Raw genomic sequence first — 24482 nt, 5'->3', positions numbered from 1 at the left:
AATATATTTCTTTGAAAAGAACATGATATGTACATACTTAGCAAATGATCTATTACACAAAATGTTACAAGAATTTATTATTCATTTTAGTTACCATAAAGCTAAAAGTGGCAATGTGAAGCAAATTATAACTGGAAGTATAATATTGAAAAATATATATTATTAAGATTATTATAAATTATAAGTGTCAAAAGAAATAGATATAAAGAGGGGGTGTAGTTGACAAGTCTATTCAATTCAAATATGATTAGATTTTTATAAAATTTGAAATTCTTTGTAGAAATAGTTTCATTTCGGTTACTCTCCCTTTGTGTACCATATTTTCTAAAAAATTCAGACAGTTAAAATATACTTTCTATTTTAAAATTGGACCTTAAAAATGAAATTCTACATGGAAAATAATATAAATTTGACTCCAACCTCACACTATACACAAAAACTAATTTGAAATGGATCATATACTTTAACAAAAGATTTAAAAAGTTAACGCTTATAAAGGAAAATCAAAGATTATCATCATAACCTGGAGGTTGGCAAAGGTTTCTTAGATCCCAGAAATCAATAAAAGAAAGTAATTGTAAATTAGAGTTCTTCAAAATCTGCTTATCGGAAGTCATCATGGATGAAAATGAATAAAAACAGCTAGGCTATAAGAAAATACTTGTACAATGTATATTGGCAAAGTCCTGTATCCATGATATATAAAGAAATACTACAACTCAATAACAAAAAGACAAACAGCTCAAATAACAAGCACATTATATGAACAGCCACTCCACAAAATATGCACATGAGAAGTACTCAACATTATTAGACATGTGAGAAATGACAAATTAAAACTACAATGGCTCTACATGCCCAGCAGAATGGCTAAAATGAGACAGACTCAGAACACCAAATGTTGCTAAAAATATGAAGCAACAAGAAATCTCATATGTTATTGGTGGACATATAAAATGGTTCAATCATTTTGGAGAATGGTCTGGCAGATTCCTATAGAAGTTAAATACATCTATCATCTGATATGCTATTTTTACTCTTCAGTATTTATCCAAGAGAAACAAAAACATATATTTACAGGAAGACTTGTACAAGAATGTCTATAGCAATTCTATTCACAGTAGGCAAAAAATGGATACTGGATATAAACCAAGTATCCATCAGTAGGATGATTGATAAGCCAGCTATGTTCTATCCTCAGAGCAGACTAATGATAAGTAAAAAATAAATAAATAAAAATAACAGATTGGAAAGGACCATGTAGGAATTCTCTGGGCTAATGGCAATGACATATATTTGGAAAAGTGATTTGGTTTACACAGATGTAAGCATTTGTCAAAACTCAAGAATGAAGATTTAAGATTTATGCATTTCTATTTTCCAAACTGAATTATTTCTACATTTCTGTTCTCTGTGTCACTTATCCTTTCTTCTATCTACTCTGCCCAGTGCTCTTTAGTGCATTCTTCATCCCATTCATTGAATTTTTCAGCTCCAGAATTTGTGTGGTTCTTTTTTTTTTATTTATAATTTCAGTCTCTTTGGTAAAGAACTCCTTCTGTTCACTAATTTTATTTCTGAGTTAATTGAATTACCTTTCTGAGTTTTCTTGTAGCTCATTGAATTTCTTCATAACAGCTATTTTGAACTCTTTATCAATTAGATCACAATATTCCACTCCTCTGAGTTTGGTTATTGGAGAATGACCGTTTTTTTTCATGATACCATAGTTCCTTGATTTTTCATAGTGTTTGAAGACACAGCACTTCTGCTTTTGCGTTGGAAATAGCAGACACTTTCCTTCCTTTTATTTTTGGTTCTTACAATTCAGAAGGTTGTCCATTAGAGCCTTTCTTTCAAGTTCCAGAAAGTGGCTCTGTGGCTTAAGTTTGTGGTTTCTCTTACCTGAGTTGGCTCTCAGTGGATGCCCTCTGCATGCATAAGGAGCCAGCAGCAGAGTCAGGGGAGGTGCAGATTTAGCACCAGGGTCTTTGAGGGGCCTGTGGGCTGGTGGGGGATTCTTGAGTGGGACACACTCAGGGGTCTGTGGGTGACCTCTCCTGAAGTCTCAAAGCACACAGCAGGAAAAGTACCCCTCAATGACCTTTGAAATTCTTATCTGCTTCTTTCCCATTCTTTTCCCTCCCCCATGCCACAGAGGTTCCTCCTCATAAATCCAGATGCTGCTGGAGAGAAATGGATCTCTCCACCCACAACCTACACAACTGGTACAGCCAGGCAGTTGCCACTTCACTTTCTACCTGCTCCCTGGGAGAGGTCACCACTCCTTCTCTGCAGGACAGGTCACTGCTGAGGTTGGTAAAGGCCCAGCACCTTGCAGAGCTGCCCTGGGGAGGGGGGTCACCTTGGGGAGAGCCTCCTCCTCAACCTCCAAACTCATCTCTGTCTGGCTCCCATGGCATATACCAGATTCCCCCATCAGGCAGGCTGGACCTCCACAAATTCTTTCCCCAGGGGGTGTCCACCCAGTTTTGTGCTCTGCTTGTTCCCTGTCTTCCCCAGTCGTGGTTAGTGGGGGTGGGGCAGGATCTAGGAGTCCTTTGGATCCCCAGACCCACAGAGGTCCTGTCCATCCACTTTCAGATGCACAGGTGGGTAGAAACTTCTTGGTGTCCTGCCAACATGTGCAGAGTCACTTTTGTTTAGTTATGGATGTTCAATTGTTAAGGCAGAGAGAAAAAGAGAACAACTTATGCCACCATGACTCTGTTGTCACTCCTTTTGAATGCATATTCTCTTAAATAATTGTAATCAACATTTTTTGTTTTCCTTTTCTTATTTTTAAAAATTGAAGCATAATTGACATACAATTATTAAGCTATTTTCATGTACAACATAGTGACTGGACATTTGTATACATTGGGAACTGATCAGAATAAGCCTAGTTATCATCTGTCACCACACACTATTAATACAATGTTGTTGACTGTATTCACTGTGCTGTACTTTACATTCCCATGGCTTATTTGTTTTCTAACTGGAGCTTATATCTCTTGATTCCCTTTACTCATTTCACCACCTTCCCACCACCCCAATCCACCTCACCTCTGACAGCCGCTGCTCTGTTCTCTGAATCTATGAGTTTGGGTTTTGTTTTCTATTGTTTGTTTGTTTTGTTTTTTGGAGTTCACTTACAAGTGAAGTCATACAATATTTTCTTTTCTCTGCCTGACTTACTTCTCTTAGTATAATACTCTCAAGTTCCAACATGTTGCAAATGGCAAAATTTCATTCTTTTTTATGAGGGAGTCATATTCTATCATTTTGAGAAAACTCTATACTATTTTCTATAGTGGTTGCCCCAGTTTACATTCCTACCAACAGTATAGGAGGAATCCACATCCTCACCAGCACTTGCTATGTCTTGTCTTTTTGATAATAGCCACTCTGAAAATGTGAGGTGGTTAGGGATATCTTTTGCCATGAGGAGCATGAAAAGTGAGGAGAAAGTCAGCACTTGGGATGGCCAAAGGAAAGGATTGGAGACCTGGGCTGGTTGCTGGTGTGTGGACCTAGGCAAAGGGCTGGTGCAGAATAGATAAAGTCACGGGGACCTAGAAGGAAGCAGAGATGATAGTGAGGGCAGTAAGGCAGGATAATGCTCCAGTTTCCCTGGGGACAGCTGCAACAGTTAACTTATCAGTAGCTCAGGAGTCCAAACTGGTTCCTAGAGCAATGCATGGGGCAAACACCAGCGAAGAAGGTGGAAAGAGGAGGGCAAGGAAGTTAATGGAAGGCCATCCCACAAAAAGCAAGTGGGGGGGGGGTGCTGTCCGACATCTAGAGCAAGAAGGAATGACCCCTGCCAGGTGGCAGCTCCTCCAGCCACTGCTGCTACAGGCTACAGCCTCTGCAGCCCCTCTTGTAGATAAACAGGGTGCAGCTTGCCCCAGCCCCTCCTACAGATAAACAGGGTGCAGCCTGCCCCACCCCTGCCCAGATAAACAAAGGAGCTCTCTGCTCTTTCCCAATACCTGGGCAGTAATGCTGAGGTGAAGGAGGAAGAGAAGTGGCACAGCAGGTCCTCGCCCTTGGAATCTGCAGGGGTACGTTGCTTTTGCAATAGCTGTATGTCATTTTGCAACTTGCTGGTCTCTGAACCTCAGATTCCTGAACATCTGTAAATCACAGACACTGATGATGTGACTTAACTCCTAGGGCTAGAGTAAGGTGCAGATGGGTTCATGGGCTGAGGGGGTATCTATAATCCCTAAGGTGGTATGGATATAGTGTTAAAAATATCAGCATCAGATATTATCAAAATATCAAATATACAGAACCAGGTTGGGGTGAGAGTGAGTGAATCAACAAGGAAGAAAATTGCCCCACTTCTTGAAGAGAGTTCTCAGAAGACCAGGGCTGGCAGCTCAGGTTACAGGGCAGGTATAAATAGCCAGTGCCTGCCAAGGAAAGGCTACTTGGCCGGAGAACCTGGAGCCCTAACAGAAGCTACTGTGAGTGTCTGTCTTTGCCTCTCACCTTGTTTTCCTGATGTCTGGTGAATATCTCCTTGTTATGGGTAGTTTTTCCTACTGGTGTTGAGAAAGGGGGGTCTATGTAGCTCTTCCGGTCTAGGAGGTGGGGTATGGGAGGTGGGGGGAGTGCTCGTCTGCCCCTTGTTCTGCTCCCTTTGCTCAGTGGGAGACAGGGTTTCTGCACTGAGGCAGGAGGGTGAGTTACATGTGACACCCGTGCATACCCCAGATGCTACTGTCTGGAAGCCCCAGTGGAAACTGCAATTCTGACTTCTTTCCTGGGCCTTTCCTCCCCTGGTTTCTTCAGAAAGAAGCGTGGTGGAGGAGAACCAGAGCAGGCATTCACGAGCCTGGGTTCTATCCCCATCCTGGCGCCAACTGCCTGAGGGGCCTAGATAAACATGCTTCTCTCTGAGCCTCAAATCTTTATTTACAAGAATAGACTTACTGGACTAGGTCACCGATTTTCCAACCAGTTTTCAGAGGAGTCACTTTTTCAACGAAGTCTTTGTCTGAGAGTGTGGTATGCACTGAAGGCTGTGTGGGCTGAGGAGGCCATGGCCCTGGCGCCTCCCTGTGCAGCCCCAGGGAGTCTCATCTGTAGGATGTCTCATCTGAATCCTAGGGCTGAGAGATTGTAGGTCAGCTCTCCCCTGGCACCTTTCTGCTACAGTGGCCGGGGATGCCTTTCGTGCCATCTTGACCCAAGGGTAAAATGCATATTGCTTTTCATTGTTGCCCTGACTTGGGAGCAGGTCCCTGGAGTTGAGGAAGCTGCGGGTCAGAGGACGATGCCCCCACGCTGGTCTGGGTCCTTCGGTGCTCATGACTGAGCTGCCGCCCAACAGTGCAATGAAGCAGCTGCTGCTGGCCTGTGAGCTTGCCTGCGGGGCTCTAGAGACCCCCAGGATGCCCGAGGCAGTGGTGAACTTGAACTTGAGAGGCCAGAGCTGAATAGGGGTCATCCACAGCCCAGCATCACCAGGGACTAGAGAAGGCCCTTCTCTGGCCAGGAGGCCCCTCCCCTGCCACCACCTGGGCCTGCCTGATGACCACCTTCTCCTTTGCATGAGTCCCTCAGGCTCTGCCCTCGGCCTCTGCAACTCCCAGAGCTATTTGCATGTCCCTAATGCTAGTTTCTCCCTGAGGGAGGGGAGAAGCCCAACAGTGGGATAGCCCAGGCCCTGCACCCACCCTGATCTCAGTCCCTGATCCCTTGCAGATGGTAACTGGTTGCCCCATTGGATCTACTTTTGCCTACCCCCAAAACTAGCCTCCCCTGGACTGAGCCCTTCTCATGTGGCCCTTTCCCCCTGTGAGGCCCCTTTTCCAAGTTTTCTCACGTGGCCTGGGCAGAACTCTGCGTGTCCCAGGGTCTCTCCAGGTGCTAGTTTAGTACCTCTGTGAACTTTAGCCTGGGTTCTGTCTGGGACTTCCTCATGGAGACAGCGTCTAGTCCATGAACAGGAGATCACAGGGCAAACATGCAGCCACGCATCCGTCTTGTGCTCAGGATAGGTGCCACTGAGGCTTTGGGACTCTGGTTCCCTTTCAGACCAGCACAAACCACCAGTGCTCATTCATCCAAGGCAGCAAGGGAGAGAAAACAGGTTTGCCTTGTCAGAGCAAAGCCACCCACCTCAGTGGCACAGACAGGGAGAAGGGGGTCCATAGGGGTGAAGGGAGAGTCCTGCCCCAAGGCGCCCACTGAATCCTTCCTGCGTGGCATGTGGCCTCAGGGAGGAATTCTATATTCTAGCCACTGTGCTGGTGGCAGTGCCCCAGGAAAGGCACAACAAATGACACAGGGCATCTGAGAGCAGGTGGGTGCTGCTGTCAACCCAGGACAGAGTTCCAGCTGGGTAACTCATGTCATCCCAGGCCCGACCGTATGCTCACCGTGTCCCTAAACCACTCCCCAAATCCTACTGATCTCCACCCCAAGGAGGGGAGAGGAGTTGGGGGAAGGGCTTTTCCTGACCTCCCAGAGCTGGGCCCTGCCCCAACCCATGTCCTAGAACCAAGAGCATGCCCTTTGTTTTTCTGTTTGCCCACCTAGGCCATGCTTCTTCTCCCTCTCTCCGTGCTGATCCTGCTCACATGGCCCCCAAGGTCACTGGGAGCAGAAGTGAAGACGTATTCCCACAGAGCAGCGACCACCGCCTGCACCCTGGTCATGTGTAGCCCTGTGGAGAATGGTCTGCCTGGTCGCGATGGACGGGATGGGAGAGAGGGCCCCCGGGGCGAGAAGGGGGATCCAGGTAGACTGGGACCGTGGGTGTGTGTCCTAGTGGGCACGGGTGGGCATTGGAATTGTGACCGACCCAGAAACTCTGGATATTTCTCTGTGGAAGCCTTGGAAATGGACTGACTTCTTCCCAAGGGTGTGAGTTTCCCCTAGACCTTCAGTCCACCTAAACCACTGGTTTACCAGTTGGCAAATGACAGGCTTCCCTGAGCCCACAGGGGGCTCTTTCCACCACCCTCCACCAACTGTCCTTATTCCACCCCTAGGATCTTCTGATTCCTCCTCTTGCAACAATGAGCAAATAGTAGGTAAATGTCTGGCATTTGGGGCCCTCTAGCACCCTGCTCAAGCATTTAACAATTGTTCATTCCAGCTAAGTGGTGTGTGATGGTAAATATTTTCAATATTTTATTAAATTCTACTGCATGAAGAGTGGGGAAGGATAGGCTCTGTGGCCCCATACTCAGACCTGGTCAGAAAGATTCACCCTAAACACATGACAGAGAGAAGGAACAGGAGCTCACATTTCTTTGTGTCGCCTTTCTTGTCCCTGTGTTTGGTGTTCACTTAAATAATTCATTTAATCTTGACAAAAGTCTTACAAGGGATGTATTAATCTTATTTGACAAGTAAGAAAGTTGTAACACAGAGAAGCTAAATGACATCCAGTCTGGAAGGTGGAAGGACATGAGCTTCTGTATCAGATCTTTGCTGGACTGCTAGCTCAGCGCCACAGTGGGAACCCCCCTGGGACAAGCCACTCTGTGCCCCTGAGTCTGTAAATGGGGATAATATCTACCACACAGTGACAAATAATTGAGCCAAGGCTTTATTTTTTGTTGAGTGTTCAGGATAAAGTTGCATCTTCCTAATGTACCAACCAAAGGAATTCTCCTGAGATTTCCAAAGGTGCTGATTTTTAAGGGAATCATCTGAGAAATATTGGTCCACAGGGGTGGTACTGGGTCTTTCTAGCAAGAAGGGAGAACTCAGTGAACTAGTAAGAAGGGCGAAGCCACCACCAGGGCCCTGAGCTAGGGCTACGGAGGAATCAACTGTGGCCTTTATCTTCCTGGAGTTTGCCTTTTGGGTTGGGAGGGAAGGAAACTAACAACATTTAAGCTGGAAAGAATAGGAAACATTTCCCAGGCTTTGCAGAGTAGGCACAAGCGTCTGTCTGTCTGTCCTGCACAGACAGAAAGTGGTTCCCAGCGTGAATGGGCTGGGGCTTGGGGAGGGTCGCCTGGAATTGAAGTCGGAGGAAGGGTGGTGTTGAAGGCACCTGCTCTCTTGGACAATCCCAGCTCTCTCTTGCTCCCAGAGGGGCCCTGAATGGCACCCTGGGGGCCCTTTGCTGCATTAGCCCTCTGTGCCTGTCGCTTGGACTGTGGCTGAGACCTCCTTTTGTGCAGGCCCTTCACCCTGTGCCCCTTCCAAGTGTGGCCGTGGGCTGGTGCTTGGCCAGAGAACAGTGCACAGCTGGGCCAGGGCACCTGGCTGCTCTCCAGCCGCTGAGTCCCGGGCACGTTATTCATTCAGCCATTACAGGTCTGAACATTTCCTGGAGAGCTTGGCACATCCTCAGAATCCTGCCCCAAGCAGGTCTGAGTGGGGCCAGAGCCTCTCTGACAACCTCCCCTGCGGATTCTGGTAAACAAGGCACCAGGAACCTGTTCTAAAGGACAGATGGGCCTGAGGGGAGAGACCCTCGAGCAGCGGTGGAAGGCGGAGCCAGGGTCGCTGTGACGATGCCCTGGACATAGCGCGGAGGGCCAATAAGCTGGGGCCCTGCTTCGGGGACTGTATTTCCAGGGACAATTCACTGATTCCCCAGCACCTCCCAGAGTCCTGCCTGGAAGGATTCCGTGAGCGAGCCCGTGAAGGGGGGTGGCCTCCCTTGGAGTGAAGCCATACACCCTGCGGCAGCCCTGAGACCCCCCTCCATCCCCGCTGCCTTTTCAGATCTGACCTCCTTTCCTCCTCCCGGCACTTAGACACAACCGCACTGGCCCCTTGCTGGTCCCTACCCGCCCTCCGTCCCCTCCTCCTCAGGGCCCTGTCACCACTCTGCCCGTAGATGTCCCTGTGGCCCTCTCCTCACCTCCTGCACAGCCTCACTCACAGCACCTTCCCAGGGCATCCTCCCCTGGCCCCCTGACTTAGAAGACACTGCCCCCACCGCCAACACTCTACGCCTTGTTTTCTTCCTCTGCTCTCATAACCTTACGCTGAACACGTCCATTTTTACATCTGTTTCTATGCACTTGAGCTTACGGTCCATGAGGAAGGGATTTGATTTTTTGTCTCTTTCTTTCCTCACTGCATCCCAGCATTAAGGACGGTGCCCCAGACATAGCCAAAGCTGCGTGAATACTTCTGAGTGAGTGAATGTATGAAGGAGAGGGAGATTTTAGCGCAGTGAAGACCAGCCACACTGCCGGCTCATAAAGCTTCCCTTCAGGGGGCCTTGGGGTACAGGGCTAGGCCTTCGGAGGACACGAGGGTGCAAAGTGAGTGCTTTGGGGGGCCTGGTGACTTGCTATTGAGGATGGCGTCCCTTCCCCCACCTCAGGGCTTATGGTCTCCTGATTGGTGCACCAAGGACAGGCAACCTGGAACGCCCCCTTTGAGGGAGGGGCCTTCTCCTTTGGTCCATCTGCCTACTGCCATCCCTCCAGGTGGAGCCTAGGAGAGTCTCAGCCTGGGGTCAGGGCATCTCTTTTCCTAGCACAGTGCGCCATTGGATACGAGATGCTTCCATTACATTCCTAGTGAGGATCATAACGCAAAGCAGGACACAACGCCCAGCACAGAGCCTCTTGGTCACGGATCAAATGCACCAGTCCCCACCACCAGCACATTCTTGCCTAACAGTTGAAAATTCTGTTAGAAATCCCTTTGAAGCCCAGGACCTGGTGCACTTGCATCTGGCCCAGCACTGAGCATAACGTTAGGTTCCCTAGATAGTTTCCGAGTGCACAAATAAGTGAAATAACGAGCAAATGAGCCAATAAGTGAATGAACAAATTAGTAACACCTGTTAGGTATCATTTTTCTTTTTTCCAGTGAATGTTTACAGCAGCTTTATTCACAGCAGCCAAAGATGGAAACAACCCAAATGTCCATCAGCTGATGAATGAACAAAATGTGCTCTATCCATACAGTGGAGTGTTGTTCAGCCATACAAAGGACTGAAAAGCTGAGATATGCACAGGTGGCTGAACCTCCAGAACATCACCCCAAGTTAAAAAAAAAAAGTCCAGACATAAAAGGTTTCCAGTTATGTGAAAAATCCAGAATAGACAATAGAGACAGATAGCAGAAGCAGTAGCCAGGGACCTGGGGTGGTGGGGGATGGGAAGGGATTGCTTAATGGGTATGGGGTTTTGGGGGGTGATGAAACCCTTTTGAACTAAATAGAGGTGATGGTTGCCCAACATTGTGAATAAGCTAAATGCCACTGAATTGTACACTTTTAAAGTTTAAAAAGTTAATTTTATTCTATGTGAATATCTCCTCAATAAAAAGAATAACGAGACTATCAGAATTGAATGTAAAATTCTTAAACACTGATAGCCATTTTCTCCCTTTGGTCTTTTGGGGTAAATCTTGTATAATTTCAGTTTTAGGAAGCCTTTCTTGAGGTAATATGTCTTCTGAAAAATGTTTGATCATTTTTCCAACACAAAAAGACTATGTGGTCACTAAAGATAAGCAGAAAGAAGAAAATTAAAATTACCTTAAAAGAACAACTGTTAAAACTCTTGTATATGCCTTTCCTGTGGTTTTTCCAGTGTGTTACATGTGCACACCCCTATACATCATGGACATTATTTATGAAACAGAATAAGAGTGAACATCGTGCTGATAACGTACTTTTATCATGTACCGATGAGATAGAGAGTAATTTGGTCTGCTTTCTGTAGTTTCAAGAGTAGGTTACATACTTTTTTCTTTTTGCATTGAGATATAATTGATACATATATCATTATATTAATTTCAAGTGTACAACGTAATGATGTGATATTTGCAGACACTGTGAAATGGTCACCACAATAAGTCTTGTTAACATCCATCACCATATAGATTAGCAATTTTTTCTTGTGATGATGAGAACTTTTAAGATATACCCTCTTAGCAACTTTCAAATATGCAGTTTACAGTACTAACTATGGTCACCATGCTGTACATTATTTCCCCAGAACTCACTTATTTTATACCAAGAAGTTTGTACTTTTTGAGCACCTTCACTCATTTGGTCCTCCCCCAACCCCACCTCTGACAACTGCCAGTCTCTTCTCTGTATCTATGAATTTGCTGTGTTCGTTTAGATTCCATATATGAGTTTGTACAGTATTTGCTTTCCTGTATGACTTATTTCACTTAGCATAATGCCCTCAAAATCCATCCATGTTGTTGCAGATGGCAGGATTTTATTCATTTTTATGGCTGAATGATATTCCATCATATATACACCCTGCATTTCCTCCCTCCATTCATCTAGTGATGGACACCTAAGCTCTAGGCTGCCTCCATGTCTTGGCTTTTGTAAACAATGCTGCAATGAATGTAGGGGTACATGTATTTTTTTGAGCTAGCACTTTCATTTTTGTTGAAGAGATCCCCAGAAGTGGAATTGCTGGATCACTTAAGTTTTTGAGGATCTTCCATATTATTTTCCATAGTAGCTGCACTAGTTCACATTCCTACCAACAGAGCATGAGAGTTCTCTTTTCTCCACATCCTCACCAACACTTGTTATTTGTTCTTTTTTTGATGTTAGCCATTCTGACAGGTGTGAGGTGATAGCTCACTGTGTTTTTTACTTGCATTTCCCTGATGATTATTTTGGATATAAACTTTGGTGCTGAGAGATAGAGCAAGGAGTCCAGGACCAAGGGTAAATGCTGACAGATTGCCCGCTGTAAATCCTGTGCCTTGGAGCAGAAGGTGAGCTGTGTGGGAAGTCAGATGGGTCTTGACTTGAATCAGCCTCCACCCCTGGCAAGCTTTTCTCCTCACCTGTAAATGGGCATGTGGACACCCACTTCCTGGATCACCACTGGGCAAATAAATGTGGAGGTGGCATGTCTACCCCTGAGAACCCTGAAGGAATGCCACGGGGCTGACCCTGCAGGCAGCTGATGACTCCTGGGCCTAGGGCTAGGATAATGCTCATTTCTTCTGCTGCTACAGGTTTGCCAGGGGCTGTAGGGAGAGCAGGGATGCCTGGCCCACCTGGCCCAGCTGGGCCCAAAGGTGACAATGGCTCTGCTGGAGAACCTGGACCAAAGGGAGACTCTGGACCACGTGGTGAGTAGCAGGGCATGGAATCAGATGTCTGCGGGTGGTGCTGCTGCAGCTAGAATGTGCCATTAGGCGTGCACAGGCGCCACTCCAGGAAGAAGGAAGTAGGTTGTTCTGAAAGTGGCATAAAGTTATTTTGGGGAAGACTGGAGCCACTATTGGGCATCATCTTGGAATAATGCTGCCTCTCTGACTTCTATTATTTCTCTTATCTTTCGTGTACTTCCATTCCAAGAAGATTTAGTGTCACTGACCAGTCTGGTCCTTTTCCCCAGGACCTTCAGGACCTCCAGGTATACCTGGCCCAGCTGGACGAGATGGTGCCCCGGGGAGACAGGGGAACATAGGGCCTCCAGGCACACCAGGCCTAAGAGGAGAGCCTGGGCCGAAAGGTAGGTGGTCGGTATGCCTCTAGTGTGGGAGGGAGATGGGAGGAGTGACCACCGCTGTCCATGAAGTGAGTGACCCAAGGCCTGCTCAGAGAGCCAGGAAGAGCCCAGACCATCAGCTCTGGGTAAGCCTTCCCCGGCCCCCACATTCCCACGTGGGCAGTGTCTTCCTGTTAGCCTCGGTGGAGGGACACTGGCAATGAGCCCAGCCTGCCCAGGTCTCTCCCTCCCAGGAGTTGTAGTGAAAGGCTCGCCTGCTCAACACCCTGAGCAGCATTTGACCCAATGTGTTCCTTGCTCAGGAGAACCGGGTGCCCCAGGCATGCAGGGCTCTGCAGGGACACGAGGCCCCACAGGTCTTAAAGGAGACAGAGGTGCCCCTGGTGAGCGAGGAGCCCCTGGAAATGCTGGGGTAGCCGGTGAGTGCTGGAAGAAGCTGGGATTGGCTCCAGCTCTCTTGTGATCCTAAAGCTGTCAGTGCCTACCCCTCTGCCACCATCCTTCGAGTCAGAGCTGGCCTTATTGTGGGTGATAGATTCTATAACTAAGAAGTATGCACCTGGGAACTGTCTTTGTCTAGAGAGAGTGCAGTGTGAGCAGCAGGGACCATCTGTGTACAGAGAACGTTGTGGAGTGTGGGGGACAGTCATGCAGAGAGGGGCACAGCTGGGCTTTAGGAATAGTCTGTAAATGGGGAGGGTGCTGCCAGGCAGTAGGACAGTCCATGTACTGGGAGGGTGGAAATGCCAGAGTACGTGCACAGAGCTTCCTCCACTCTTTTCTGATCCCAGGACCTGCTGGAGCCAATGGTTCACAGGGACCTCCAGGTGCTAGGGGACCCCCAGGACTGAAAGGGGACAGAGGTGCTCCTGGGGACAAAGGAGCAAAGGGAGAGAGTGGGCTTCCAGGTAAGGTAGCATCCTGTGGCTCTGGGAGCCCCCATCAGGAGGGGGAGGGAGGGGAGGAGGAGACCCTCTGCAGCTCGGGACAGCCCCTCTTGGATGTCAGCCCCATTCATTACAGGGATGAGGGAAAGCAGGGAAGTCCTACAGGCTGGAAGGCAGGAGAACTGGGCTCTGGTTTTAGACTCTATTACTTTTACTGGAAGGCAACCCTGAGCAGTTTTGCCATCTGATCACTGGGAAATCACAGGTCCCTTCCCACTCATCAGCCTGCTTTGAGCAGCAAATAACCCAGTGGACAAGAAGAGCCTGAGGAGCGTGTATTCCTGTCCTCCCAAAAAGGAGGTGCTATCAGATTCCCAGGACTCGAAGTTAAAATGTCTTCTGGTTCAGTGTCAGGGAGGTACAGGGACCTGCTCAGGGGACAGTTTGTTCACAGCAGAGCCACAGGAAACCCCGTGGGCAGTATAGGGGCCAGTTGTGTCAGTAGATGTAGACTTCCTAGAGGTCAGTCCCAGCTCCTAACCCTGACCCCCTAATATGTGCCCGCAACGGGGCACCCTCCCCTGGAGGCCCAGGCTCCGAGCTGATCCCAGGATGGGCTGAGCTTGCCTTCACCTGGCCTCTCTCCTGCAGACATCGCTGCTCTGAGGCAGCAGGTGGAGGCCTTACAGGGACAGGTACAACACCTCCAGGACGCCTTCTCCCAATACAAGAAAGGTGAGTTTCTGGGCCTGAACTGGAGCTGGGCACCTAGGCTTGGCTGGAGACTGGGTCTGGGCCTTGGTTTGGAGTTGGTGGGCCTGAAACTGGGCCTGGGTCTGAGATTAGAATAGGTTGGTGCCATGCTAAGGGCTGGCCCTGGGACTGGGGCAGGGAGTGGGCATAAGGTTAGGGCTGGGACAGGGTAGTACAGCTCCAGGCTCCAGGGTCTGGAAATAGATGCAAGGGACAAGTAGGAGGATGTGACCTACATCAGCAACTCAGGGGGCTGGCGGCAGCATGGTGGAGGCTCACAGGCTCCAGAACCCCTCCAGCACACAGCCACCTGTCACCCAAGCCAGATCAGTGGCCTGAGCCCAGCGCAGTTCAGCCAGGCTTCACTCCTGCCAGCCCTGTAATGGTCCCTCCGACGGACAAGCGAACACCCAACCCAGGATACATTTCTTACCCCTCTGGGGCCGAGCGTGCGAGTGAACAAAGCTGCCGCTGCACAGCCCCAGGCAGTGGGGTGCTCACACATTGTCCCAAGGGCCAGGGCTGGGCTGCCACTCCTGGGGTTCAAGCTGGTGGGGGCCTGACCTTGGTGTGTGGCCATGAGGTACCTCACCCACACCCATGGGTCTGGCAAGGTGCAGGTGCCTCTGGGCTCCAGCCAGCCCTGGGCTCTCCCTGCACCTCCTCCAGGGTTTCAGGCAGAGATTTTCCCCTACTTGGGAGGCTGAGGGGTCAGGGGCTGCAAGAGCACACAGGTCAGGGCCCTGTGCCTTTAGAATCTTCCCCCTGGTCCCTAACTGCCCCTCATCCTCCTTTGCTTTCCCTGACATCAGCTTTGAGTCATAACATTTGTCAAATCTCACCAATCCAGGAAAAGAAGAGTTCTTCTGAAGGAGTAAAGTGTAAAGGGACCTTATTGGGTGAGACCCAGGGTTGGCTTACAAGTACCTAAGTCAACTAAGTATCTAAGTTCCAAGGATGAGGGTTTCAAGCATTTGTATGTATTCCTCCCTTCACAAACATATTTGCTTATGTATTCACTCATCATGCATGCAGATGCACACAGCAGGGCCTGTGCATTTGCATGTGCCACATGTATAACTGATACCATCATGTACACACACTGCCTACATATGTGAACACACACATATATATACCCACACGAATCCAGATGGACCTTAAGGACTCCTGTGTACCTTCCGATGACTACATGGACATATTCATGTATGTACTGCATACCCACCCAGGTGCATGGAACATGAACCCAGTAATGGCATAAGAACTCTTACACTGACCTTCTCCAGGGCTGCTCTGAGTGCCACCCTGAGCCTGTGGAGAAGCTGCCCCTGAGCCCTTGTTGAAACTACTCAGAGGAGGAGGGCAGTGGGTCAGGGTGCAGCCTGGGCTCCTACCAGCCCAGGAAGGCCAGGTACAGCCCTCTCTGGAGCCCTGAAGATGTCTGTGCATGAGTCAGAAGTCAAAGGGATAGGGATGGGATGGAATAAAGAGATCTTTGACATGCTTTTATAGAGTGTACCCATCTTTGGAAATGAGGAACTGGACACCCTAAAAAGGGAAGTGACTTTCCCTTGCCCACCTGACAGTCTTGGTCAGAGGAGTTGAGCAGCTGGCCTTCTGATTCCCAAACAGGGCTCTCTCCAGCAGTGGCCCTGTGCCTGCTCCCACATTCACCTCTCAGATGCCTTCATCCCTCACCCAGCCCTGCAGGCGAGGCTGCCTGGCTGGGACATCACCCACCTGTGTACCGAGAGGCCAACGCTGGCTGCAGGCAGTGCAGAGATTAGTATATTGCTGCTCCCAGATGTCTACTTCAGGTGTCCTTTTCTCTCATCCCATTGCACAGCAACCCCACATTCCCTGCTCTTAGAAAGTGGGCCCCCTGAACTGGGATTTCCCATATGCTCAGAGTCAGTCCCATCCTGCATAATGTCATTTTCCTGGCCGAAGTCATTCTAGTTCTACACAGCAACTGAGAAATTGATCCTACCGTACAATGTGGGGTGAAATAGAGAGAGCATGTCTAAGCTTTAGGATCAGATCAAACAGGTTTAATCCCAACTCTACATTTGACAGTTGCATGCCTCTGGGCCTCTTACTTAACCTCTCTGAGTCCCAGTGTTCTGGTGTGTAGCTAGAGACCACAGTACCCTCTCCCAGGGTTCACTGTGGTGCTGAGGCTGCTCTGGAACCAAGTGTCTCACTTTTGTCCTATCTGGTGCCCTGACCTGACACTGCATATGGGAGGCCTGGGGGGCACAAAGATCACAGATGGGGCCACACTCCTAACCTTTCTCTCCTCTCCTCCTAGTGGAACTCTTCCCCAACGGCCGAAGTGTGGGGGAGAAAATCTTCAAGACAGGAGACTTTGAAAAAACTTTTGAGAATGCAGAGCAGGTATGCACACAGGCTGGGGGACAGATGGCCTCTCCACGCTCTGCAGCCGAGAACGAGGCCTTAAAACAGCTGGTCATGGCTCAGAACAAGGCAGCGTTCCTGAGCATGACTGACATGAAGGTGGAGGGCAAGTTCACCTACCCCTCAGGGGAGCCCCTGGTCTATTCCAACTGGGCCCCAGGGGAGCCCAATGACAATGGAGGGGCAGAGGACTGCGTGGAGATCTTTACCAACGGCAAGTGGAATGACAAGAACTGTGGGGAGCAGCGCCTCGTGATCTGCGAGTTCTGAGCCCCCCAGCGGGTGGGGCAGTGCTTGCCGCAGGAGCCTGGCTAGCGAGTCAGGGCCCAGACCCTGTGCTGCCAACACGCCAATAAAATGTGACTCCTCTGCTGGCCAGGGCTTCTCCACAGAGCCGTGCAACGAGGCCAGAGGGAGCGGCCCTGCCCAATGCCTCTCAGAGTAGGATCAGAAACTGGCTTCACACCTGGAATGGCTGCCAGAGGATGAATGGGCCAGCCTGCCTTTCCAATTGTGAGGGATAAAATTCAGTCCAAGACCTCCCTGTTACAAAATCCGATGGCTCCTCCTCAGCCCTCCTTCTCCTTGAACAATCAGCCACATTTGACCCATCTATCACTCCTTTACTCTTCCTCTTCTTGACTTCCGGGACACCACCCATGCTTGCTTTTCTCTTATCCTGATGGCAACTCCTTATCAGCCTCTTTGGCTGGTCCCTCCTCCTCTTCTTGGCCACTTAACGGTGGGGTGAGTGCCCACTCCTCAGCCCTTGGTTCTCCCCTCTCCTTACACTCACTCCAGGGGAGCTCATTCTGGCTTTAAATTCCCCCTATGATGGCTCCCACAAGTAGACCCTGTTCAGGACCTCTCCTGGATCTACGGTCTCCTCTAGCCAATGCAAGCTGGAGCCCCAGGGCAGGGAGGCCTCTGCAGTTGCCTCTTGCTTCAAGGCCTGAGCCCAGGACGCTGGGGGATGAACTGGACGGAGCGTCCGCCTCGCCCACACCGCTCGGCTTCCATCCACCCAGTGGCCTCCCCCACCTCCTGCTCTGCCTGGAATCTCTGTCCATGTCAGTATGACTGCCCCTTGGTTCCTGGGAGGGAGTACCAGCTGTACAATCCTAAATCTGCCTGAAGTTTCAGGCACAGAGGCTGTCCAGCCACGCTCAAAGTCACCCCCAAACCTCTTGCCTGGCAGTTCCAGGAATGTTCTCTCTCCACTCCACCTAGTCAAATACTTCTCCCCATTTACAGATAAGGAAACCAAGACCAGGGGTGGGGGGCTTGCACTAGGCCACAGATGGCAATATGCCACAGCTCAGTCATGAAAAAGGTCTCATACTTCTGGTCTGTAAATTTTTTAGGCCAAAGGCCTCTGTGTATTTAGTCTATTTGATTGACACACTACTGCAAAAGTGACACCTGCACTTAGAAACTGGAATGACACCTGCAAGAACCATAGGCTCACAGCAGAAGCAGCAAGTGCCTCCCCAAGACAGGAAACTGACCACTCACTCTGTCGTTCCCCGGAGCCAAGACAACTGCCCCTTCTGGCCTTCCTGAAGGGACCCCGAAGCCCCACCTCTCTTCCCAACACTCCTGCAGGTGCCCCTCATATATAGCACAGCGTGTCTGAAAACAAGAGCCACCCCTCCCAAGGGCATGCAGCCCAGTCTCTCCACAAAGTTTTTTTTTCCTGTTACTGAAAAAAAAAAACCAATTCCTGGCAGCTTTTGAAATATGAGTCAGTTATATGATAAACAGCCCTCCAGTACAGAGGCCAACCTGGACACCCTCATCAAGGGAGTGTAGGACTTTTTAAAATTACCAGTGAGAAAGAAACTAGAGCTAGTTTAAGCAAAAGAGGAGCATTTTTTCCCTAAGAACAGAAAGTTCTGAATTGACTCAAGTGGGACTGGGGAAGCAACATTGTCCTACTCCCTGGCTTCTGCAGTGTTTTTTAGATCCTCATCGCTTTTTCTCCTTTACATACCAGCTTCCTCTTCTTCTGGGTCTTTCCACTGCCCAAGTGTAGGGAATTGTGTGTCTCTGAGATTGCCACACAGAGACAAGAAACTTTTGTTTGATGTCAGTGCAATACTCCTATGAGAATGAATTGGCTTGTCTCAGATCCCTACCTCTGGTGCAATTCCCTAAACCCGGGGGATGGGACCCCACAGGACAGGATGGCCCCGGGCAAGGTCCCCATGGTCTGGGCACACACTCTAAAAGTGATCGCTACCCGTCCCTGTACTTAAGCCAAGCATATTTCTTGACAAGAAGGAAGGAAAGAGTGGCAGAGCTATGTGACTCAGCAGGAACAAAAACGTCTCCTGTGGCACTGACGGCCGGGAAAGTTGAGACCCCAAACTAGAATAAGCTTTAGATCCACCTGCCGTATGGGGCCCCGTGGTCTGCTGTGCTGTCCAGCTCAGAGGACAAGTAAGGAGGGTCTTGGGGGCTCTGTAGACACAGGCCAACTAAAGCAGAGGACTGAGGCAACTATTCAGGGAAATTCAGGTCCTAACTCACTCTCGAGCCCAGAGGCCTCTCCTGCACTAACATTCATGGGCAAAGGGCCACCCAGATATTAAACAGTATCAGCCCCACTCCGACTGTAGCAGCCATGGCCCCTGGTTTAGGAGCCCAGGTGCCAAGTAAAGCCAGGGCTCTGTGACTCTCACATTCTCTGGAGATGTTATGACCTTCACAATGCCAGGTGACACGGGGGCAGGCTGGAGCCCTCCCCGCTGGGAAGACAGACAGCCACAGCAGTCTCATGGGGAAACCTCCATTTAGTTTAGTAGTCTATTCTCAAGTCATCTCCTAGTACTGGCACCAACCGGAATGACACCCCATATTGAATAGCCAGTGGGTTCCCTCTGGTGTTTGCTTTTCTAGGATCCTATGTTCTAAATTTTCTTGATATAAACCACTGACAATTGAGAATCTTAAGTTCAGGGCATTCTCAATCACTCCTAACTTCCAGATGTCCATAATTCAAGTTTGAACATGTGCACTTGACCTTTTCAAGTTATCTATGTTTTACATACTAAGCATCTATCAAGGAGAATAGAATATTAATTTCTATGTCCAATATTTACCCAGGAACAGATGGAAACAGCTGGTCATGCCTTCATAGGTGCTAGTGCTTGCCATCCATGGCTTCAGAGGGCACTGCTCTCCAGAACCTGAGGGAACCCAACAGGACAGACGCCAGGTGAAGGCCCCTTCCGGGACCTCTGCCTGCATCCTGATGTCTCTGTCAGGTGGGCTTCCAGGAAGCTCAAGGGCAGAGTCACAGAGCAGACTGACAACTGGTGGAGACAATGTCGTCCCTGTTCAAGACAGGCAGGAGGCGCCCACCACCCCTCTGTGTGCTGGACCCTTGGCTGGTGCCCTGAGGGACCCCAGGGCAGTCTCTGAAGTTTCCTTACTACAGGTCCTCAGCCTGAACTCCTCTGTATCATGAGGGGATGTGAGTTATGACAAAAAGTCACAAGTAAACACTCAACAGTGTTCTCTAAAAGGACCTGATTCACAGAAAAGTCCAGATTCTCTCCCTGCTGATGCTGAGGGGGGAAAGAAAAAGCCCAGGGCTTGATTCTGGTTGGACTTCAAAGAGATACCCAGAAAGTCTACAGAGGGAGCCCACAAATCCAGCCTCCATGGGGCCCAGGAAAGAGCAGCTGTTGCGTCCTGTCCTCAAGGGGACTCTGAAATTGTCCAGGACACAGAGATCTCAGGCAGGCAGAAAAGGAGGGGGTGGAGTGGCACAGAGGCCCTGCTCACACAGGTTTGGAAACAAAACAGACATACAGACACGGAGCAGAAAATTTCACCAGTACTGAGGGCAAAAGGGGAGAGGAGGAACGCAGGGGTATCTGAAGTGCAGACAATGGGCTCTTGGAACCACACCGCTCACCGGGCACCCCCCTGTGATCTCTCTGTTTGTCTCCCGCGTTAAAGACAAACAGCAGAGGGCAGCAGAGGGCCACAGCTCCTGCAGCACCAGGACACTCAACCCTATTACCCCTCAGATGAGGCTGTGCCCTTAGCCGTATTCCAAAGTAAATTTGGCTGCTTCTCCTTGGATCCAGCTTGGAGCTCAGTCAAGCTACAGAGAAAGGAGTCAGGTCACACATTTTGGGGGAGGACTGAAATTCAGTCATTTGTTTGTTCATTCAACTGTTAGGAGTGTGCATGTGGTTCCCCGCCCTTTTTGAGATCCTGGAGTGCAGTGGTGAATGAGGTAGTCTTGTGATAATCACACCAACAGGAACAAACGCTAGCCTGGCCTCTGTGCAGGACAGCGCTGTCCTAAGTACTCTACTTGTATCACTTCATTTATCCCTCACAACTACCCTGAGGGAGGCACTATTATTTTCCCAGTTTTATTGGAAAGGGAACTACAGCACAGAAAATGTGTGTGACTTGCCAGGGTCACACAGCCTCAAAGCCGTGAATCCAGGCAGTCTGACTCCCGAGTCCTTTTAATGACTTTGCTGCCCTGACAGAACTTAAAGAAGTAAATGATCAAGATGACAGCAGATGACTATAACTGCTAGTAACACATTAAAACGGGGCACTGTAAGAGTGACTGAGGTTGGGGCACCTTAGATTCAATGGTCAGATAAGGACTTTATGGGGGAATAATAGTGACATTAAAAGAGGATCATCCTAGCACTCAGATAACCTCTGTTGAGCCCTAGAGGTCCCAGTGCACAGTTCAGGGCCACTTGTGGACCCTTTTGTCCATGACCGAGCACTCACACACTTCACCTGGAGCAACCCAGAGGTAATGCTCCCTAGTGAGGGGTGTGCAGAGACAGGCCCGGACACAGCTGGTAGGGCAGGCAGAGGCTGAGCCCCCCAGAGCAGGATGCTGGGACTGCAGACACTACATTTATTAGTTTCCGTACAGACACATGCTCAAAAGTACATACAAATACTCCTGATCCGTGTACACACAGCTCCTCACGCAGAGGCTCAACTGCCCTGTGCCTCACCTTCTCTGACATCCCCCAGAGCTGTTCCAGGCCCAGACCCACCCCCTGAAGCCACAGGCATCAGGAAGGCTCTGGAGATGCATAGACAAGGATTTGGGTCAGCAGTTGCTTTTTCCAAGTGGGGCACTGACCAGTTGAAGGAGATTATTTGGAATCTGACAATATGGAGTTAAGCGGGACCCCCTTCACCTCATGAAGGGCCTAGAAAGAATGGAGAATCCCTGGCTTCCTGGCTCTAAGCCTCCCTCTCCTGCAGACAGAGAGCAGCTATGGTGATCACCTTTCTTGGGGCAGTAGTTTCCCAAACTGGCAAACATTCAGATCACCTAGGGACCTTGTCAAGGTGGCAAATTCCTGAGGTTTTGATTCACTTGGTCCAAAATGGAGCCAAGATCGTATGATTTTGCTGGCCACTACTCTGAAGAGCTGAATACATGAGGTGACACATGTACTCTGCTTATGAGTACAGGGCAGACAGGCCTTGGGTTGGCAGTGGCTAGCCTAGCCCAAGGCATTTGTCTAGCTAATAAACGGCTACTGGCATTCCACTTCTTGCGTGTGACCCTTATGTTTGCCTGGTCTAACCGCTGGTCCACAATTGGAGATGCTGTCTCCTCCCCACACAGATTGCCACCAGGGCTGGGAGCACTCCTTGCCAGAGGGCCCCTTGCCCTGAGCTCCTCCTCTCTTCTGTCAGTCACTCAGGGTCACTAGGACAACACTGTTTACAAGTCCATTTCCTGACATCTGCAGCCCAGGCCCCCCATGACATTTGATCCTTCCTGGTTGATGAGAACAAAAAAACCCCCAATTCCTGGCAGGTTCCAAAGCACAGCTCAGTTTCACAATCATGAGCAAACAACCTTCCAGGTCAGAGGTTCAGTGCCATGACACATAGCCCGGGGCCAAGTCCAGCTCTGCCTGTGACTGCTGGTACTGGTCAATCTCTGACAGCCACAGAGAAGGGAAGAAATCTGGCCCCAGGCAGGAAGGGGATTTGAGGAACATGAATGCCAGGCTACCAGCTGGTACCCCAAGCCCCCATCCTTGGGCTGGGCATGGCTAGAGGTAAGAACAGCAGAGCTACAGGCCCCCTAAGAAAGACTGTCCTCCAGGAACAAGGCCCTGCAGCTCCAGGACCCAGAACCCAGGCTGGAGCCTGGCCTTGAACACCGTGAGTTTCGGGAGCTATTTCCTTTCTGGCCCATGAAGCAAATCACAGCCACATTGGCCGTGTGTTTCCACAAGAGATGGCTGACTTACAGATGTAACTTAAACTCAAAGCTCCATCTCAAGAGCAAGGTGTATTTGCCATTCTAACTTATTCAGATTGGCTTTCATGGAATTGAAAAATAGATAATATTTGTTCAGGTCACAACTAGGTTGGACAAAAGTGACAGATAACAAAAACTGAGAGCAGTCCTCAGATCCTGCAGCTTTGCTCCTGAAACAGGCCCTGTGGGTCTGAATCTGTGTGTGACCATTGATTCATCCAGCTTTCAAACGGAGAAGCCTTTACAGATTTATAGGTAAGGAGATTGAGGCATAGGGAGCCAACATCCACTCAGTGTGTTAGTCAGGGAGCTGATGTCACACCACAGTGTCCAACTTCCAAGTACTGAACTTCTCACCCACTAAGCCACCTCTTCTTCAGCCCTGACATGGCAGACAGAGACCCGGGCCTTGTTCTCTCCCTGGGCATGATCCCAGAGTCAGCGCCCAGGCTGCGCAGGTCTGAACACCAGCTTCCTTTCCAGGGATGCTCTGGGATGTGACCTGCAGGTCCTCAGTCTTTGCAAGAGGGACCAAAAAAAGAATGGAGCTTGGACATGGCTGCCTGTTTCCTACTCCAAAACCCAGCTTGGAAATGATATGGCTGACATCCTTTTCCATCAAAACAAATAGTAGGGCTCAAGAGGCGATCAGATTCATTCCCATTCCTGAAGTTCCAAGGGGAATGTGCTGCCCCATTAGCTGTCCTGGGAGTGCCCGGCTTCCTTAGGTTCCCTGTGCCAGAGACATGATTGCATGTCCCTCAGTAAAGGAAACTGCCTGCACTCAGCCCTTGAGAGAGTGAGAGAGACTGGAGTCACCTTGAACCCATCATTGCCCTCTTGTTCAGGTGCTGGGAAGCCTGGCTGAACTGCCGTTTCTCTCTTTGGACTCATGAGAATCTTGTATCATTAGCTAAACTCCACCTTCTTTTGTGCTAACTCTGGTGGAGCCCCCATTGCTTACTGGAAAAGACTGGGAAGTAAATGGAGGGAGCTGGTTGCTTCAGTTCTAGATGGAGGGAAGAGTGGTGTCAAGGAGATACACTTAGAGAGAGAGAGGAGCTCTGAGAATATGATCGGGTGCTTCACAGCTGGGGAGCACAAGTGGAGAAGCAGCCTGAAGAGAGGAATGGGAGCATCTGAGCTTGTCCTGCAGATGTTTGTTGCATTTCCCTGAGTGAGGGGGCAATTATTACATACTGGGAAACCATCCATGTGAAGTACATGACTGTATCTTCTAAGAGTTTTCAGCTAAAGATATTATCCTTCGTGCATAGCATAAACAAAGGAGACATGCGTCCCCGGGTAGACATGATCCCCACCACCTCCCTTACATAAAACTGAAAGAATTATATAATGGTTACATGTCCATTTTCTCATTTTTGTCCTGGCTACGAGAAATTTCAAATGTAAGTTTCCTGCTTAATTACAGTAATTCTCCCTAGCTGTGCCACCATATGTGTACCTTCTTTCCTTCTAAAAGGTTTCTGGTCTTTCCTTTTCCTATGTGCCATAACCTATGGTTTTATGTGTGTCTCTACTCCCACTGCCAGGGCAGCTCCATGTTCCCCTGGCGAAGCGGCCTGGATCTGAACTGAAAACAGTGACTCCTCCTGCTCTGCATCACAATACACTCCCTCCTTGCTCTGAGGGCCTCCAGGAGAGCCTCCCAGGACTGAAAACTCAGTGACGCGGCAGTCTAGG

The 24482-nt window shown here is 49.4% G+C and overlaps 1 protein-coding gene across 3 annotated transcripts; it reads left to right on the top strand.

Moving 5' to 3' along the window:
* Positions 1-4008: 4008 nt before the first annotated feature.
* SFTPD (surfactant protein D) lies at positions 4009-23758 on the top strand. 3 transcript variants are annotated; one of them, XM_036924081.2, is made up of 9 exons: positions 4009-4067; positions 6556-6757; positions 11941-12057; positions 12327-12443; positions 12743-12859; positions 13232-13348; positions 13979-14062; positions 16389-22572; positions 23262-23758. In XM_036924081.2, exons 2-8 carry the CDS (start codon positions 6559-6561, stop codon positions 16763-16765), a joined length of 1128 nt encoding a protein of 375 aa, XP_036779976.1. In that variant the 5' UTR covers positions 4009-4067; positions 6556-6558; the 3' UTR covers positions 16766-22572; positions 23262-23758. The 3 variants fall into 3 exon arrangements, with proteins under 3 accessions (XP_036779976.1, XP_036779974.1, XP_057361841.1); XM_036924079.2 differs by lacking the exon at positions 4009-4067 and adding an exon at positions 4334-4475; XM_057505858.1 differs by lacking the exon at positions 4009-4067 and adding an exon at positions 4334-4475 and having other exon boundaries at positions 16389-22678.
* Positions 23759-24482: the final 724 nt, after the last annotated feature.

This window comes from Manis pentadactyla, chromosome 8, assembly GCF_030020395.1.
Source record: "Manis pentadactyla isolate mManPen7 chromosome 8, mManPen7.hap1, whole genome shotgun sequence".
Taxonomy (NCBI): Eukaryota; Metazoa; Chordata; class Mammalia; order Pholidota; family Manidae; genus Manis; species Manis pentadactyla.
The sequence above is the reverse complement of the archived record's forward strand: the minus strand, read 5'-3'. Positions and strand labels throughout refer to the sequence as shown.

Bases quoted from the DNA above. Each gene is read 5' to 3' on its own strand.
- SFTPD (XM_036924081.2), top strand. From the start codon at position 6,559: ATGCTTCTTCTCCCTCTCTCCGTGCTGATCCTGCTCACATGGCCCCCA. The intron at 6,758-11,940 runs GTAGACTGGGAC...CTGCTGCTACAG, and splicing joins GGGCGAGAAGGGGGATCCAG to GTTTGCCAGGGGCTGTAGGG. The intron at 13,349-13,978 runs GTAAGGTAGCAT...TCTCTCCTGCAG, and splicing joins GGGAGAGAGTGGGCTTCCAG to ACATCGCTGCTCTGAGGCAG.